Source organism: Aythya marila (genome assembly GCF_965140915.1).
Source record: "Aythya marila genome assembly, chromosome: 3".
NCBI lineage: Eukaryota > Metazoa > Chordata > Aves > Anseriformes > Anatidae > Aythya > Aythya marila.
Genome location: NC_139044.1, coordinates 112,091,299 through 112,107,154, shown reverse-complemented (window position 1 = coordinate 112,107,154; position 15,856 = coordinate 112,091,299). Strand labels below are relative to the sequence as shown.

General features: G+C 45.7%; 1 protein-coding gene across 4 annotated transcripts in view; it reads right to left on the bottom strand.

The window, feature by feature from the left end:
- Window positions 1-1,128: 1,128 nt before the first annotated feature.
- Window positions 1,129-15,856, bottom strand: part of KLHL29 (kelch like family member 29) — a 388,888-nt gene continuing 374,160 nt past the window's right edge. For 3 of the 4 annotated variants that reach the window (XM_082755983.1, XM_082755984.1, XM_082755985.1), the window contains 2 exons: window positions 13,915-14,059; window positions 1,129-3,339 (listed from right to left, as the gene is read on the bottom strand). In XM_082755983.1, coding sequence (XP_082612109.1) covers window positions 3,156-3,339; window positions 13,915-14,059 — 329 coding nt within the window. In that variant the 3' untranslated portion in view covers window positions 1,129-3,155. The remainder of the gene's footprint in view (window positions 3,340-13,914; window positions 14,060-15,856) is intronic. The other variant, XM_082755982.1, reaches the window with a different exon arrangement.

Sequence of the window (15,856 nt, the reverse complement as noted above, 5' to 3'; positions counted from 1 at the left end):
TTGGCAAGAGCTCCCAGCCAGCTTCCCCGAGGGGAGCTAAAATAATTTCCACGTACAAGTAAAGCAAATACATGTAGCCTGTGTCTTGCTCGGCCTACCAAGCGGTATTGAGTAGTGCTGAGGAAGGTCCTTGCGTGGTGAGGGAAAGGTTGGCCACTCGCCCCACCTGGGCTGGGTTACGTGAGTGTGTAACACCGAATTGCGAGGCTTTTAGTAATCTGCACGGGCTGTTCAACCTGAGCCTGAACTAAAACGTTTAGCAACTGCAGTCAAAGTCTTAAACATGTGCGCAGATGTGCTCTGTAAGGAGCCGGGACAATTTCCATGTGTGTGAGGTTATTTCTGTTAATGTGCATAGCAGATAGTGCCCGTGAATATCCAGATGAACTGTTCCACGGCAGTGGTATTTTGAGGCTAGCTATATTTGGCTCATCTTTCTTCCACATCCAACTTTACAGTCGCCGGATGATGCCCTAATGAAACATCAAAGAAGCCCGGAATGGTTGTTCTTAACCACGCATTCAAAGCCATGTCCAGTGAATCGCTGAGCTCCTGCCCTGAGACAGAGCCGTTCTGACACAGGGCAAAAGCGGCTTTCATCTTTCAGACATCGCAGCTGCCGTGCGCTGCAAATCCCAACTTCCACTAAAAAGAAAAAAAAGCAAAAAGCTGTTTAGCAGCGTTTTGAGATAAAGCTTCGAGTTAGTTTGCTAAATGATCTTGAGCCCTTCTGCTCTTTGCTTAATAGCAAGTTTGGGGAAATAGGGAGATGAAGAAGAAACGCTCTCGATGAATAAAATCCAAATTCACTTCTAAGGACTCTTCCGAAACGAGAGTGGGAGCACTTTGGAAACTGCTGAGCATTTAAATATTAGCAATGAATTTTGAGATTTGCAAGAGAAACTAGCTGGAATGAAAATAATTTCATCCCTGGCCGGGATGAAAGAGGCAGTAACCATTGATGCAAAGTTGTTTCTTGTTGACTCGTGACAAAAGTAACCCAATCTGGATGCTGAATCTAGATCTATAAATATATTTATTATAATATAACAAGAACTTAACAGTAAACATAAACTATATACAATACCATTACAGATAACCCTGTTTTTAATATTATTCACAGAAATAGCCAGTTTTGTTCCAGTGTGAGAAATGAAGAAATAAGCTAAATTGGAAATGTTGAATGTGTTTAGGTCTTGCTGACAGGTAGCACCTCCTTTGGAGGCAGACACACACCAACACTAAAATTAGTCCTGCCCCAGGCAGTTAGAAACTTGTGCTCCAATCGTTAGGTTCACACTTGCACCCTGTTTGACATAAATACTTTAAATGACATACTAGTATATAATTTTTGTTGTGCTTATTATTATTTTTTTTAAAGAATAAATAAAACAACTGCATAACAAAGGCTGGAACCTCACTGTCAAAATGAGAGACTTGAGTCACCGGAGAGCTTGACTCAGCTGACTTGAGCACTTTTTTTTTTTCTTTAAATACTGCAAGATACAAATTTCATTTTATTTTATTTTATTTTATAAACGATTATTAATAAAATAAGATGATTAGCTAACATCTGCATTGATTTCCCCAAAGCTGTAGGCAGACCTCCCTCAGTATAAAAAGGCGAATGTATTTGGTATGAAATTCAACCAGATATTGACTGTAGGATCTCACCCACACCCTGTAGAGGACCTCCTGCTTGAATTACCGGCATGGTGTTTGGAGTTTGGAGTCTGCAAAGGCAAGAATGGCAACTTTTTTCCCTCTACTTGGAAAGAAATCAGGCAATCCTTAGCTTGGGGTTACTTCCTATTCGTTAACTTTAAGAATCTTTCCCCTGCCCCCTCTGTGTTTCCCACTCCATCTCCCATTTTATCCTTCCATGTATAAATTTATAAAGAATTTCCACATCACAATGCTCTCTGGATAGACAATATTTTAATATATATAAAAATATAACCCCTGTGCTGTGCATATACTTACAACTCTACATAGTAATCATTTTATGTCTCTTATACTGGGCTTAAGTCTATGCATTTTTCTACCATGGGATTTAAACTTGTGTGTTTAAAATCTGTAAATAAGGTAAGATTTCCACACCTATGGGGAAACTTAAAACAAAAACAAAAACAAAAAACCTTCTCAGACTTTACATAAAAGGAACCGATAGTGGCGTCTGTCCCAATGTAAGGAATTTTGGTTGAGAGCCAAAACGGAGTGCGTAGCTGCAGCCGGAGGCATCTGCTCCTCTGCTTGTTGAAAATGTGGGAATCCCACACTATGCTGCCACCCTGCCACCACCCCGATCCGCAGAACCGGGAGGATGCCTCCGGATTGGAAACCGTTTTTGTGTTCCAGGGATCGAGCACTGTCAGGTTTGCTCGTCAGCAGGAACCGTGAGGAAATGCTAGAAGCCCCGCTGCAAACAGATGCATGCGTGCCCACACAAGTATCGCCGGGAGCAGAAATTCATCCAGCCCAACAGACCTTTTTTTCCCCTCATATTACATGGAATTGTGTTACCGATGGCTCCTCTTCTCCCCAGCCCCCGCCTCTTCCCCCCTTCTGGGCTCTGCTCTAGAGAACTGAAATATTCATTTGATCTGATGGAAGACTGACATCAATGTAAGCCATCTGTCACACAAGATTTCTCTCAGCCATTGGTATTGAAAAGCGTGTATTTGTTAAAAACAAATGTAGGAATCAAAGTGGTAAGGACACTTTGACCTTTCAAATAGATTGATGCCTAAAGTGTAATAGTAAAACTAATCTGCACGGTTATTTTAAGAATCAAGCTTGAGCTCTAGAAGTAAAATGCAGATTATTTTTTTCCTCTCTTCCCCAGCTTAAAAAATATGTGAAATTCTATTGCACCTGGGTTGACCAAAAGCCGACGTCCAGAACAAGTGCCACTATAACATCTAGTGACACACTTGTATTATTGTTACAATATCTTACATAGCACGGAGCTCTCTGCTCCTCGTTCACCAAAAGGTGAGGATGATTTTTCTACATTCAATGTAGACACTATTCAAGACTTTAGAGCAATATGTTCACTGGCTGGCTGTCTTTGCTGCTTTTGTGATTAGTAGTAGTGTTCTCCTTGCCTGCTCTCAACAGGTACAAACAGTTCTCCGTCCAACTCCTCGGTTGTGTCAGCCGCTCTGAATGTACTTCTTGATAACTACGCAGCCATGTCGAAACACAGGGCACGGCATATTTGGTAGAAGTGTCCAGGTATTCGTTTTAGGGTCATAGGCTTCCATGTTGCCCAGGGCAGGTCCTTCGCTGCTAACAATCCCACCGGTGGCGTAAATTTTTCCGTCGAGAACCACAGCGCTGTATTTTTTAATAAAGAAAGTTTTAGTTAGTGGTCTTGCCAAACAATTCTCTTTTTATGCTTAAAAAAAAAATCCCACGTATTTAATAATAAGGGATATACTATGAATACATTTCTTATTTATATAAAGCTATGTGGGCAATTCTTTGCCTTCTCTCTCCCTCCCCCAAATTAATCTTTTTCATGGTCCTTCAAGGTAGGTAAATGTCTGTCATTCAAATAGCAGCAACAAACAGGACAAAAACATCTCATATCTGTAGCAAAGGTACAAGGACAGGGGTCCCATAACACCATTTGCACACACACCTAAGCGATCACAGCTGCCCCTTGGGGTCCCTGCCTCCTCAGGTAGCATAAAGTAAATCCTTGCTTCAATTACCCTTCTGATAAGCAATGAATCCTACAAAAGGGTTGGGGGAATACCCTCCCCAGGTGCTCTTTTGCTCCTTCCCCAGCCGCTCTCAGGAGGGAGGTGCTGCTGCTTTGTCCTCACTGCCCGAGGGTTTCCCCTTTGCTGGTTTGTTCCCCCTGCTGTGCTGGAAGGCAAGGGGCAGGAGTGCTGCCAAGTGGGAGAAAAGGATGCGGGGGGACACGTGTCTTGAGCAGCGCTCGGGGATGTGCACCTCTAATCCTATGTCCAAAGAAAACAAAAACCTTACTGCATGCTTAAAATGAAAGTATTCAACCTCAGAAATCTCTTGCAAATTGAGGATAATGAGGCTGGGGCTAATCCAGGGGCCAGTAAGCTGTTGGTAGTAGGGAAGGGGCAGAGGTGTGAAAGGTATTTGTAAGAAAAATGCCAGTCAGCTTGATCTTCAGTGCCTTGTTCTGGTGCTGACTTCCAAAAGGGCAAGGGCAGGTTCCAAAAGGCCACCAAAATTGGGCTGTGGAGAGGAAGATCTTAGACCGAAAGGAGATGTAGGGAGAGCATCTCCTGCAAGCAGCTGACATTTAAAGACCCTGTAAAGCTGGATGGGGCTGGTGGTGGTTGGTGTCTGGAGGGGGGAAATCCTTTCTAGGAACAGAGTGGGGTTTAAAAGGAAAAGGGAGAAAGATGAGAAATTAATTGCCCCAAAGAAGGTGGCCTAGATCAAAGTAGACAGAGAAGGGTAGTAAGCCTTTCGGGCTTGGTTAAAGCAAATTTATGTCTTCTGGCTGATTTTGGAGCAGTGGGAAGAAGAGGAATGAGAAGTGACAAAGGCAAAAGACACAGAGCCCTAGAAGACCCTGGATGAACTGGGACTCAAGTGGCACAGAAAAAAGCTGTGTTTCTGAAGAACACAAAGCTCTGATGTCCTTGTGAAGAAGCAGAGCCGTAGGTTAAAAATAAACCCACAATGACAACAGCGAGGACTCAAATAAGCCTAGTCCCTGGATACCACCAGGAAATGGGAAATAATGAGAATCTTGTCAAAATAACTGTTAATCTGAAAGGAGGAGGAGGGCGAGAGAGACTTGAAGCACTTGATTAGAGCCTATCCACAAATCAGCAGGGCTGGATGATACATAGCCCAAGGTCTTAAGGGAGTTTGCTAATGAACTTACTGAACCACTGGTAATTATTTTTGAAACGTCAGGGAGAAATTGGGAAGAACGAGGACTTGAGGAAAACAAGTGTCATCCTGAAAGATGGCTCCGAAGGAGGACGAAGCCGTCTCTGAAGGAGCTGGAGCTAGGGCTGGCGGGGCCCACACCAGGCCTCGCATCCTTCACAGGATGATCAGGATGAGCTGCCCCATAAATCAGGCACACATGTTTATTGGCATGGGTTTTGTCCCAGCAGTGCTACTGGAGCCTGTGTGCTGTACGGGGAGGGCTGCGTGTGGTGGTGCAGCTGTCAGGAGTTGCCTCACAAGGCCTGGTGTGGAGCAAGCGACCAGCCCGAACAGCACCTTCAGCGCAGGGGGTGTCCCTGTGTGATGATTATCAATTAAAAACTGCACCAGAGCGGGGTGTTAATAACCTCTGGGCCCCTCTGAAGGGTCTCTCAAGTTTACACGGGCTAGAAATCAGCCTCTTGGCAATGAAGTGGAGTGCTGGTATTGAAATGGCTGCAGCGAGCTGTGTTGCAACCTAAATGAAACCAGATGACTTGTTCAGGTTTAGGACTAAGATATTTATGGGGAGGAACCCAACGCTGCCTTGGAACAAGTTAATATTTAGAAGCAAGACAAGCTGGGATTTGTAGCCAGGATGCCATGGGGAGGATGCTCCAACCCCTGCTCAAATAGCCTGAGAGCAGCAGGCTGTGAACTTGGAAATGGGGCTGCAGGATAGTGTTTGCTGTTTGTACTTCACTTTGTTTTTTTAACAGCATGGCTGAAGGAGATGGCAGCTTATTTTAACTGGGGTATGGTTTGGGATGTGCTGGATGGAAGAGGTCCCGTGGCAGAGATGGACTGTGGTGCAGCTTTGCTGCCTTGGCTCTCTGCAGAAACGCTGATCAGTCCTTACCGTGCTGCCCCTCAACAAAATGAGAGGAAAAAAAAAGAATGGATGAATTTAGCAACTTTGCTGAGTTAAAGAGGAAAACCAAACACACACTGGAACAAAGAAAACAAAGAGCTGGCTGCAGAATTATTAATAAGGGGAAAATACAGGAAATGTCAACCTGGAGCCCGGGGCCATTTTCATCAGTGTTGATGAAAACTCATGCTCATGAGCAGCCTGAGCTAATTTTAATCTACTGGTAGAGACGCTGGCAGAGGTGACAGCACCAGACACCGCACAGAAGGAGACCTTTTTGGCCATGCCACTGACATATTGAGCCTGTCTCATGCTTACTGCTCATTACCCCAGGAGGCTCAGGAGGGAGCACGGGACCTGGATGGAGGAAGGAGATGGACAGAAGGAGGACTGTGTCCAGGTGCCAATGCCACCAGCCCCTGCTGGCTGGCTGTGTGCCGCCTAGCTGAGGTCTGGCCCTAGGTGCCCTGTATCTCCTTAGGCATCTACTGACAGGGCTTAAACAGGGACATGGGTGCTTTATAGGTGTTTATGTAGCATCTCAGCTGCCCCCATTTCTTCTAGTAAAGCCTCCTCTGGCATGTTCAGCAGCAGCTGCTCTAAGCCAGAGCTGCTGCCACCTTACAGCAGCCAAGCACACCCTCCTGGTGTCCTCCTCAGCCTGCATCCTGGATTTGGGGTTGCAGTGGGTGGGCTACGACCGCTCTTGTTCTCCAGCATCTGGGCTATGGCACTGACAGAAATTCCTGACCAGCAGCTGAGAAAAGCAGCTCCACGTTGTAGCCTCTCAGAATGGTGCTAATGCATCGGGGAAGAAGCAGATGCTGAATTCCACCCTCTGAAAGGCTGTATGAATTTTAAATGGTGATTAGAGTAGCTCCTGCCCTCTCCGAACACAACTGCCATAGATAAGATTGGCATAACACTTAGCTCGTGAGTCATGCCCGGGGTTAAGAAAAACAGTGAGCTCCTCCTGCTGTCAAGAAACAGGCAGTTCTGAGAGTGCAGTGGGTACTTACGTGCGCAGGGGACGTGGAGATATTCAGGCATCTCCAGGGCTAAAGTGGGAGGTAGGTACTTAAGATCAATTAGGAATTTAGTCCTAGATTGCTGCTACTTTGCAATATTAGGACAATCACTGTTAATTTCTGGGACCTTAGGGAACAGGAAACTCAAGTGGGCTCGAAAACCCTAAGGAAAGCGAGTGGAAAGGCGAGCGCTCATTGCTCTCTCTTCATTACTGTGACAATATTTCTTCTCTCCCCTCCCTTCCATCCCATCGGCTGTAAAAACATCGTTACCAAGGCTGACGTACAAAGAAAGAAATAATTACAATAATTAGGATGCAAGTTTATTGCTCGGTGCCATTAATCCTGAGCGATAAAATGATTACAGGCTGTCAGAACCTGGGAAGGAGCGAAGCCTTGCACCGCACAACCTCCCCGGGGAAGACGCAGCCCCCCGGCAGCTCGGGGACAGTGACCTGCCCAGCTCCACTGCACCCCGACCCGCACCACCCAGCAGCACACCCCGGGTGAAGGTGACCGTCATCAAAACGGAGCTCGCTCTGTGCACTCCTTCCAGGAAAACGTTTCAGTGTTTTGCAGATGATTACCCTGCTTTCTGCTCCCTTGGGTGTGGGGTAGAGCCTTCACCTGTGGCCCTACAGGCAAGTCACCCGATTTACCGTGGGGTCTGTGATTGCCCAAACCACGAGCAGTGCCAGCGGGCTGCTCTGTGACTGTCCCCATGAGGCGGCCACCTCCAGGCCAGTCCTTCTGCTGACCTCCACCAAGCTGCACATCACGCTCCGAAGAAAATCCTGGTGATGCCAAGGTGTGGGAAGGGCTGGTGGGTGCCTGGCTGTCGATGTTTTGGTGTGCTTGTGTAAGCTGGACACCCTCTACATTGCTTCTCCACGGACCCACCTTCCAGTCCTTCCCCAGGTTGAGCACACAGGTGGCAGAGATGATCCCCCTCTGCCGGCTGCCCATTAAACATCTTGATGGACAAAGCGAGTCGTTGACTTTGGGTTAATTTTTCATCAATTTATTTAACCACGTGAGACCAACAACCTTCCTGCCCGCTGAACTTCTCAGCGTCTCAGCAAACCCTGCCCTAACAGTGCTTGAGCATGGAGCCTTGGCACATGGGAGCCAGCAGTCGGCTTGATGGCTACCTTCCCTTCAAGAGTGTTATGGGCCCTTTGCTTTTCACTCAACACCACCTTCTAGCAGAGGTCTCCTGGTGGGCAGTAATCTGGAAGCAGCCCGAAGCAGAGGTTGTCAAACAGAGGATGTTTGAGAGGTGAGTGCCTGGGAGCTCCTGCTCCAGCACATCTCTGCATGGCCGTGTCGGTGCCACGACAGCACCAAGCAGTGGGAGCACCAGCAAAGTTTGCTTATTATTATTCTTGTAAAATTTCCTGCTTAGTCCTAAAGATCACATCAGCCTTATCAGGAAACATGAGAAAAGAAAAGAAAAAGAAATCCTGTTTTGTAACATCTGGGGTTGTGAAAGAGATCTGAAATGGCTGAATTAGCATGTTGTTCTGATTCACAAAAAAACTAATATATTCTGGGGCTACAAACAAAGCTTCTCTCCCGCCTCACTCATGCCTGTGTGCTCATGGACTCACCAGTTTATTGGAGTTGGTCCAAAAAGGTTATTAAATATTATCAGTTCAATAGACATAAAATTTGTTTAGAAGAAACAAACAACAACAACAAAAAACCATGCCAGCACCTTGCATTTATTAGTGGGTGGGTTTCTTTCTCGCCCTAAGGCTTCAGAAGGGTTTCACAGCAAACATAACTGAAGGATGCAGGGTGCCAGCTCACCAGGGCAGCTCCTGCTTCATCCAGGGACCTTCCCATGAAACCTGCCCATGGATTTGTGAGGTGGAAGTGAGGAGAAACACCATGGTTGCCATGAGTGGTAGCAGCCAGGATGCCAAAGTGGCATCCCAGGTCGGTGGCTGTGCTGCTGGGGCTGTTTGCAGCTGGGTTGGCAGCAGGCTGCGGTGCTTGGGAAGGCTCCCGCGTGGGTGGCCACGTTGTGCTGCCAGAGGTGTCATCTTCACAATTAGATGGATAAATGAGGGTCCAGATTAGTCACGGTCAATTAGGAGGCTATCATGCCACTTCTTGGAGCAGGATGATGAGTGTGGGTGTTTTGGCCAAGTTCCAGTTACACTCTCCCATACTCCGCGAGCACTTTCTAGTGATCCCAAACCATCCTGTGGCCTTGCTACTTGTTGCTGAAAACCAGCAATGTTTTATTCCAAAGTCCGCCGCACATCAGTAATGGCTTCAGTGCTCTGCATGTATCAGTTATGCTTAAATGCACACAGAAATCCTGCATGCTGCAGAAATTATTGCCATTAGCCTGGCGCTGCAGCTCTCATCAGCTGTCTGTTCAGCACAGTCCCGGCCACACATCTCCTGCAGATATGCCGGAAGATTTTGGTTTTTCCCTTCTGGACCACCAAGGTTTCCAGCTGCTAACGCTGCGTGCTTACAGCGTGTGGCTGCTGGGGAGCTTCACCTGGGAACTGCTGTCCAGACAAGCTGGGCTCTCGCCCCTTCCAGCACCCAAAGTCATCACAAACTTTGTGGTGAGGAAATGAAGCAGCTGGGGGAGGCTGCAGCTGGTGCCGTACGTTAGCACTGCCTGGTAGTTAGGTGCAGGAGTCACCATGCTTCACTGTTCAAGAACAAGGGCTTATTTAAAAAGAAGAGGAAAAAAAAATCCACAAACCAACCCTGTTTTTGTTGTGCTGTTCAGTCCGAGCCTAAGTTTTATTAAAGATTTCCATTCGGCAGAACCATCTAATAAATCTTACTGGTTAACAGTCAGAGGAGGAGGAAGAAAATGCTTTCCTGGTACCTTTTGGGAATTGCTGGTACTAAATTAGCTGCTCTGGAATTATTGCTGGCACCATCACGCTGCTGCTGTACCCCGTGGAGGATCGCTGTAGCACACTTCTGTGTGCACACTGCTTGAATGCCAAGCGAGCAGGATATGGAATTTTTAATCATACGCAGAAACGCATTCTGTATTCTTTTTGCTCGTGGAAAAATAAACCCTTGCAGGGCATTGCAGGAAGGGAGAGTGCCAGCCCGCAAAGGGAGGGCTGCCCAGCGCTGCTGCCAAGCGCAGGGCCTCCAAATCTCCAAATCCCCTGCGAGCTGCCAAACCGAGACGGGGCCCGTGGCACACGAGCGCCCGTTTGGCACCAGCCCTCAAAGGGCAAGGTCTAGGCCGACACAAATTTCTTACTGACTTCCATCAGGCCGGGCTTAATCTGAAAATGGGTGCTCACGCTGCTCGTGTATTGAGTGCGATACGGAGAGCTGAGCCATTTATGGTTTGTTTTTCATTAAACTTAATTTAACTGGATATTAAAACAGTTCTGATGGACCTCTATGTTTCCACATGTTCTTTGCAGGGAATATCAAGTGCTTTTCCCTTCCCTGTACTCTGAGCAACCTCACTTAATGTGTGGAAGCACTGCAGATAAAACCAGAAGGGATGCGGTCAAGAATTTCCCAGCAAATTTGGTATTGAATGATTCCTGTTGAGAGGAGATCGATAGCATGCAGTTAATTTTTAAGTTGTTTATGTTGCTGCTTTTAAATCATGTATTTTGTGATCCACGCTAATGAGTGGAAGGAGGAATTTGTAGCCTCACAGGCTAAGGTCAGAAGGGACCTCTGTGCGCTGTTAATCTGAGTTTGTGTACACGCAGGCCACAGACTTTTCCCCAGGCAGTGTCTCTCTTGGAAACACATCTAATCTTCTCTTAAAAACACCGTGCTGGTGAGTTCATCTGTCCCTCGCTGGTTCGCTGTTTAATTATCCTTGCTGTCAGGGAAGTACCTCACTTCAAGGCTGAGATGCCCAACTTGACTTTCCAGCCCTTGCACCCTGCTGCACCTTGGTCTGCAGGACCAAAAGCTCATCCATTTGCTCCCACTGATCAAGTCACCTCTCAACCTTTCTTTGATAAACTCCATAAAATTCACGCCAAAGATTTTTTTTTTTTCAATTCAGGGTCACTTTTGCAGCTTTCCCACGAACTTTGCTGATATTTCCACACGTTGCTGGGCTGACCCGAGTCCTCCCCTCCTGGTGCCAACGCTGTGTGCAGCTACGCTCTTTCCTCCCCATGTGTTTTCATTTCCCAGTTACAGCTCAAGCTATCACCAATACTGCATGGACCTTTTACCCACCATGTTGCAACAAGAGCTCGTGTTTGTAGCTCCGAGTGGCCTCCTTTATGTACTCCTCCGAGGGCCTGGCTTTCTGAAGGGAGCCCTGGCAGGTGCAGCTGCAATCGTGCTTCCTAAAGATATCGCTTAGCATTTACAACACCTCTGCTGGCTTGAGACCGCCCAATGGGGACAGGCAGATACCCGCCTCTATTGCTCGCTCTGTAATACTTTTAACCCCACCAAGCCTTACGCCACCTGCAACCTTTACCAGGGGAGATTTTCTGTTACCTGCATCGTAGGTGGAAATATTAAATAGCACTGAAGAAGAATCAATGCTCGCTAGCGATGGCCTTGTTCAATGATACCTTCTCATTAACAGCTACATTTTGAGATCTGTCAGTGAAGCAGATTTAATCTCTCTAATGTGTGCCTTGTTAATTCCATATAATACCAGCCAAATACCTGGGAGAGATCGCGCTATATTATACCATCACAGTTGTCTTTAGCAGCCAGGCGTGTTTTATTAAAAAACAAAACAACCCAACTCCTACTGCCGAAGCAAATGCAGGTTTGTTTGACAAAGACCCATTTTCCAGGAAAATGCGTCGATGGCTGTTCATTGTATTATTAGTATCCAGTTATTTGTTGAAGAAATCCCAAATTAACCGCTCTGTTATTTTGCAAAGGACCACCACCAGGCTAAATGAGACTACTTAGCCTGATGATGATACTTTGCAAAATTAATTGCTGCGCTAAGATTCTGCCTTTCACCTTTTCAAAATACGGGAAACACTTTGGCAGTGCCCTCATCCATCTGGAAGCCCCCGAACTGCAAGAGTTATTAAAAATCAACATTAGTGGTTCCAACAGCTTCTCAGCCAAGTCCCAAAGATGCCTGTGAGTAGGATGGCCAGTTTACCTGATTTGAGAACGTCATTTCTGACCTTTTTCACATCTCTCCTTGCTGCAAGCCATACCTGCTGTTGGTCCACGCACAGTATAAGATGGAACCAAACATTCTTGCTTCTTTCCAAATGCAGATGAGAAATACCCATCAGATCATTCTGTTACACTTCAGTACTCCATCAGCCACATGATTTTATAACAGATTAAAATTATAGATTTGATCCTAACAGGTTAAAAGTGCTTTTCTTTTTGCTCCTACTGGCCATCGGTACCTCAATGGTTCCCTCATCTGCTTTTAGCAGCAGCCAATTTTTAACCCATACCTGGTATTTGTTTCTGTTGAGCTTCCATTTTTTCCTATTTCCATGCCTATTGCTTTATTTAGTCTCTGTTGTGGCTTTCACATCTCTTTTTGGCCAAAATATTTTTCCTTGAACATGTCCCAGCACATTTAGAAATTTTTTAAATAGTGCCTTTATTTTTGGCATCAAATAGGATGTATTTTACTATTCCTATTTCTGGTGACTATCCCGCTGTAAATGTAGGATTCCAGCCCCCTGTGCTGATGATTGCTTTAGGCTTTGGCAAAAAAAATCCTTTAAAAGTTTGAAGTTACTTTTTATTGACGGGTGTCATATTCTGCTTAAGCCAAGCCAATTTATTGGTATAACCATCACGGTGCTGAAGCAACAGCTAGGAAGTGGGACACTGTCTTTTTTTAACTTTCCTTCATCAACCAGAAGGTTTGCTCTTTGTGGGGTGCAGAACAAAGCATCCCTTAGTGTCAGAAACCTTGGGAAGTGGTTGTGTGTGATGCTCTGCTAACGTCCCCTGGTTGAAACAACAAGAATTGGCTTCAGCAGCCAAGAGAGGGCGCTCCTTAAATTAATAAAAGGAAGCAAAAAAGGGAGAAAACAAGAAAAACAAACAGCAAAAAGAGAGAAATGGAATGTGCTTTCTTAAAAATATTTTTTTTTTCCTCCACCAAAGCAAAAATTAACCACAAGCTGAAACACGGAGGCACTTTTCTGCTGTAGGACAGGTGTGAGAGGTGTCCCTTGTCTAAGGAGCGGGCCAACAGGGACTGGAGACATGGGGCTGTTGGTGGCCCTGCAGCCACCCCACTTCTCTATCCCTGCCCACAAGGCACAACCCCTCCAGCCATGGCTTTGCTCAGAGCCTCGAGACACTGCTGCTGTGGAAATAAACACCAAGCCTTTGCCAAGCCCAGCTGGGAAGGGGAGATGGGTCTTCTTGTCCCTGTGCAGGGCCCCCAGCCAGCGATGGCTTTTTGGCACGGCACAGGTAGCTCGGCCAGCCCCCAGCACGGGTAGGTGCTCCACAAAGGGCTGGCGCTAGGTGATGCCTGAAAGCAGCCAGCCTTTCTGCTCTCCATACCAGTAATGCAATACTTTTTAGAAGGCCTTTAAGTCCTGCCAGTACCTGTGAGGGCTGCCAAGTTTTATTTTTGTCTGCCAGTTTGGGAAGTTTGTTAAACCTGTGACTGGGATCAGGGAAGCGAGCCCAAAAAGCAATCGAAGACACGCAATAAATAATAATTAATATCAGTGTGCGGTGCTATTTTTTTTCCCTTTCAAGGCTCTTTTGGCTAGATAACAAAATCCAGTCCCACATGATGGCAGTCTCTCTTACAGCCTTTACTTCTCATCCTCTGGTTACATGGGGCAAAGTGAGGAAAACAGGGTGACTGTGCTCAGCTGGAGGAGCCCTGTGCATGGCCCTGCCCTCGACACACACTGCCTGAATATCAGGAGACGCATGAACCACAGCAAGGTGCTAGAAGTACACTTTGAAAAATGTTGCATCCCCTAAACACGTAGTTTAGAGGACTTTAAACACGTACTTTAAAACCCCAGACGGTACACACCTCCCTTCCCCTGCCCCTTCACTATTAGGCAGCATTAGTGTATTTATTAGCAGAAAATGTTAAGGCACCGGTAATTCAATTTGAATGTTTTTTCTCACCTGCAGAACTGCCTGGAGTGGTTCATGTTGGGACCTGCTTTAATATTGCCTTTCTCTGGGTCATAGATGGTGGTTGCCCGTGCATAAGCTCCTCCAAGAATAAAGATGAACCCATTGAGAGTGACTGCAGGAGCATATTTGTTATCTGTCAATGGAAAGCAACACTGAGATCAGTTTTAGGCTCAGGTTTGGAGACTGTTTTTTATTTATACATTCCCCTTATTTATAGATAAGTCACGTTTCTTCATACCTCCAAGGCTAGGGAAAGAAAAATGAGGAAATCTTTCCTGGTTTTGTTCTTCTCTCTTACTGTTCTCAAAGGCACTTTTAAAGTTCATCAGTCCTTCATCCCCCAGTACACACCTCCCTCTAAACTGGTAAAGTACAATTATCCTCTTGCAGAGCCTAATGGAGTCACCGTGAAAGCACCACTCTTACATATGAAATTAAGATGTCAAGTTGTTTCAGACTTTTGAATTGCTGCAAATTTTAACTCAGATGCTTCCCAACTCTGCGCAGCGGCTAAGTACAGAAGAAACCCACGGTGCAGAGTCCCACTTAATAATATTCAATAGTTGATTCTCTTTTGTATTCTACTTTTGCTTGTGGGAAGGTCACCCACACAATCCAGAAGATTTTCTGAGACCTGACTTTTTTTTTTTTTCTCCTTCATCTGTCTCGCACATTCACCTGTATTTTTATTTTCAGATGTGTGAAGTACCTCCGAGCAGTCCTGCGTATTGCAATGAACCGTGTGACACCGGGGTTTGAAATTAAGCGAGTGCCTTCGCCTAAGTCACGTTCAATCAAAGTTTCCAAGGATGCTTTAAAACTTCTCAGTTAGCTGCAACATTATTAGAAATACTAACCATAATTTATTGAATAAAATAATTCTGATTTAATTAGTTGACTTGTCCCGTATGCCGCTATCACGCCATATGCACATTATTAAATATGAGCCAGTTGGGCTGAAATTTCTCACGATGGTGTCTGTCTTAACGTGAAACAGTTTTTTTAATCAACATTTCAGCGAAACCAATCAGTAGTGTCTGGGAACAAAAGATGGGAAAATACATTGCTTGAGTTAAAATATGCCTCACAATTAGTTCTCTAAGAAATAAGTGCCATTTCCTGGGTGGCTATCCTGGCGTTAGTGGACACATATTTTGTACTTCCTATAAAAATTCTCTATGAGTAGCTATATGTTAAAGCTTCTCCCAAGTCTGTATTTATGTAGCTCAGGAAAGGGTGATCCTCTTGCATCTCCAGAGGAGAATTAGCCTGGACAAAGTGCTGCTGGCCATGTGTGAAGCATCCAGTGCAGCACGCTGGAGAGGAAGGCCACCACCTTTTGTGTTGCCCATAATGGCCTCCATACAGAGTCCAAGGGCTCTATAGGTTCGTCCCATATCTGTGACTCTACAACTGCATCCTTTTACAAAGAAAGAAAGAGATGAGCTTAAACCAACGCCAGTGACTTGACTTTTGGCACTCTCTTACCTCTTGCCTGGCTGGCACTGTAACCCTGAGGTTCTTTTAATACCATCTTACTCCATTAAAAAATGTAATGAGAGATTTAATTTGACAGGAGTTAAGCAAAAGTTGCTGAATGTGTCCAGAAGAGTGGTAATTTCCTTAACTGGGGTTTGAAGTTGTTAAACTAAAAGGGAAATAATGGTTTTGTGGTGTCTGCCTCTGTTCCAGCGTGGCTGTGGTGTGGTCTGGCGCAGTTTGGGGGAAATATGGGGCTGCAGCACCCGACGTGAACACAGACAAAACATGTTACGGGTTTAACGTGGACTCCTATTACTCTCAGCATCTACCGGCATATGTCAAAAAACACAGATGTATTAGGAAAATGTCACTGATCCTTGGGAACAGATGGGAAGAAACTAATTCATCCAGAAAATAGAACAAGGAGTATTCAGTTTCTTCTCGGTGC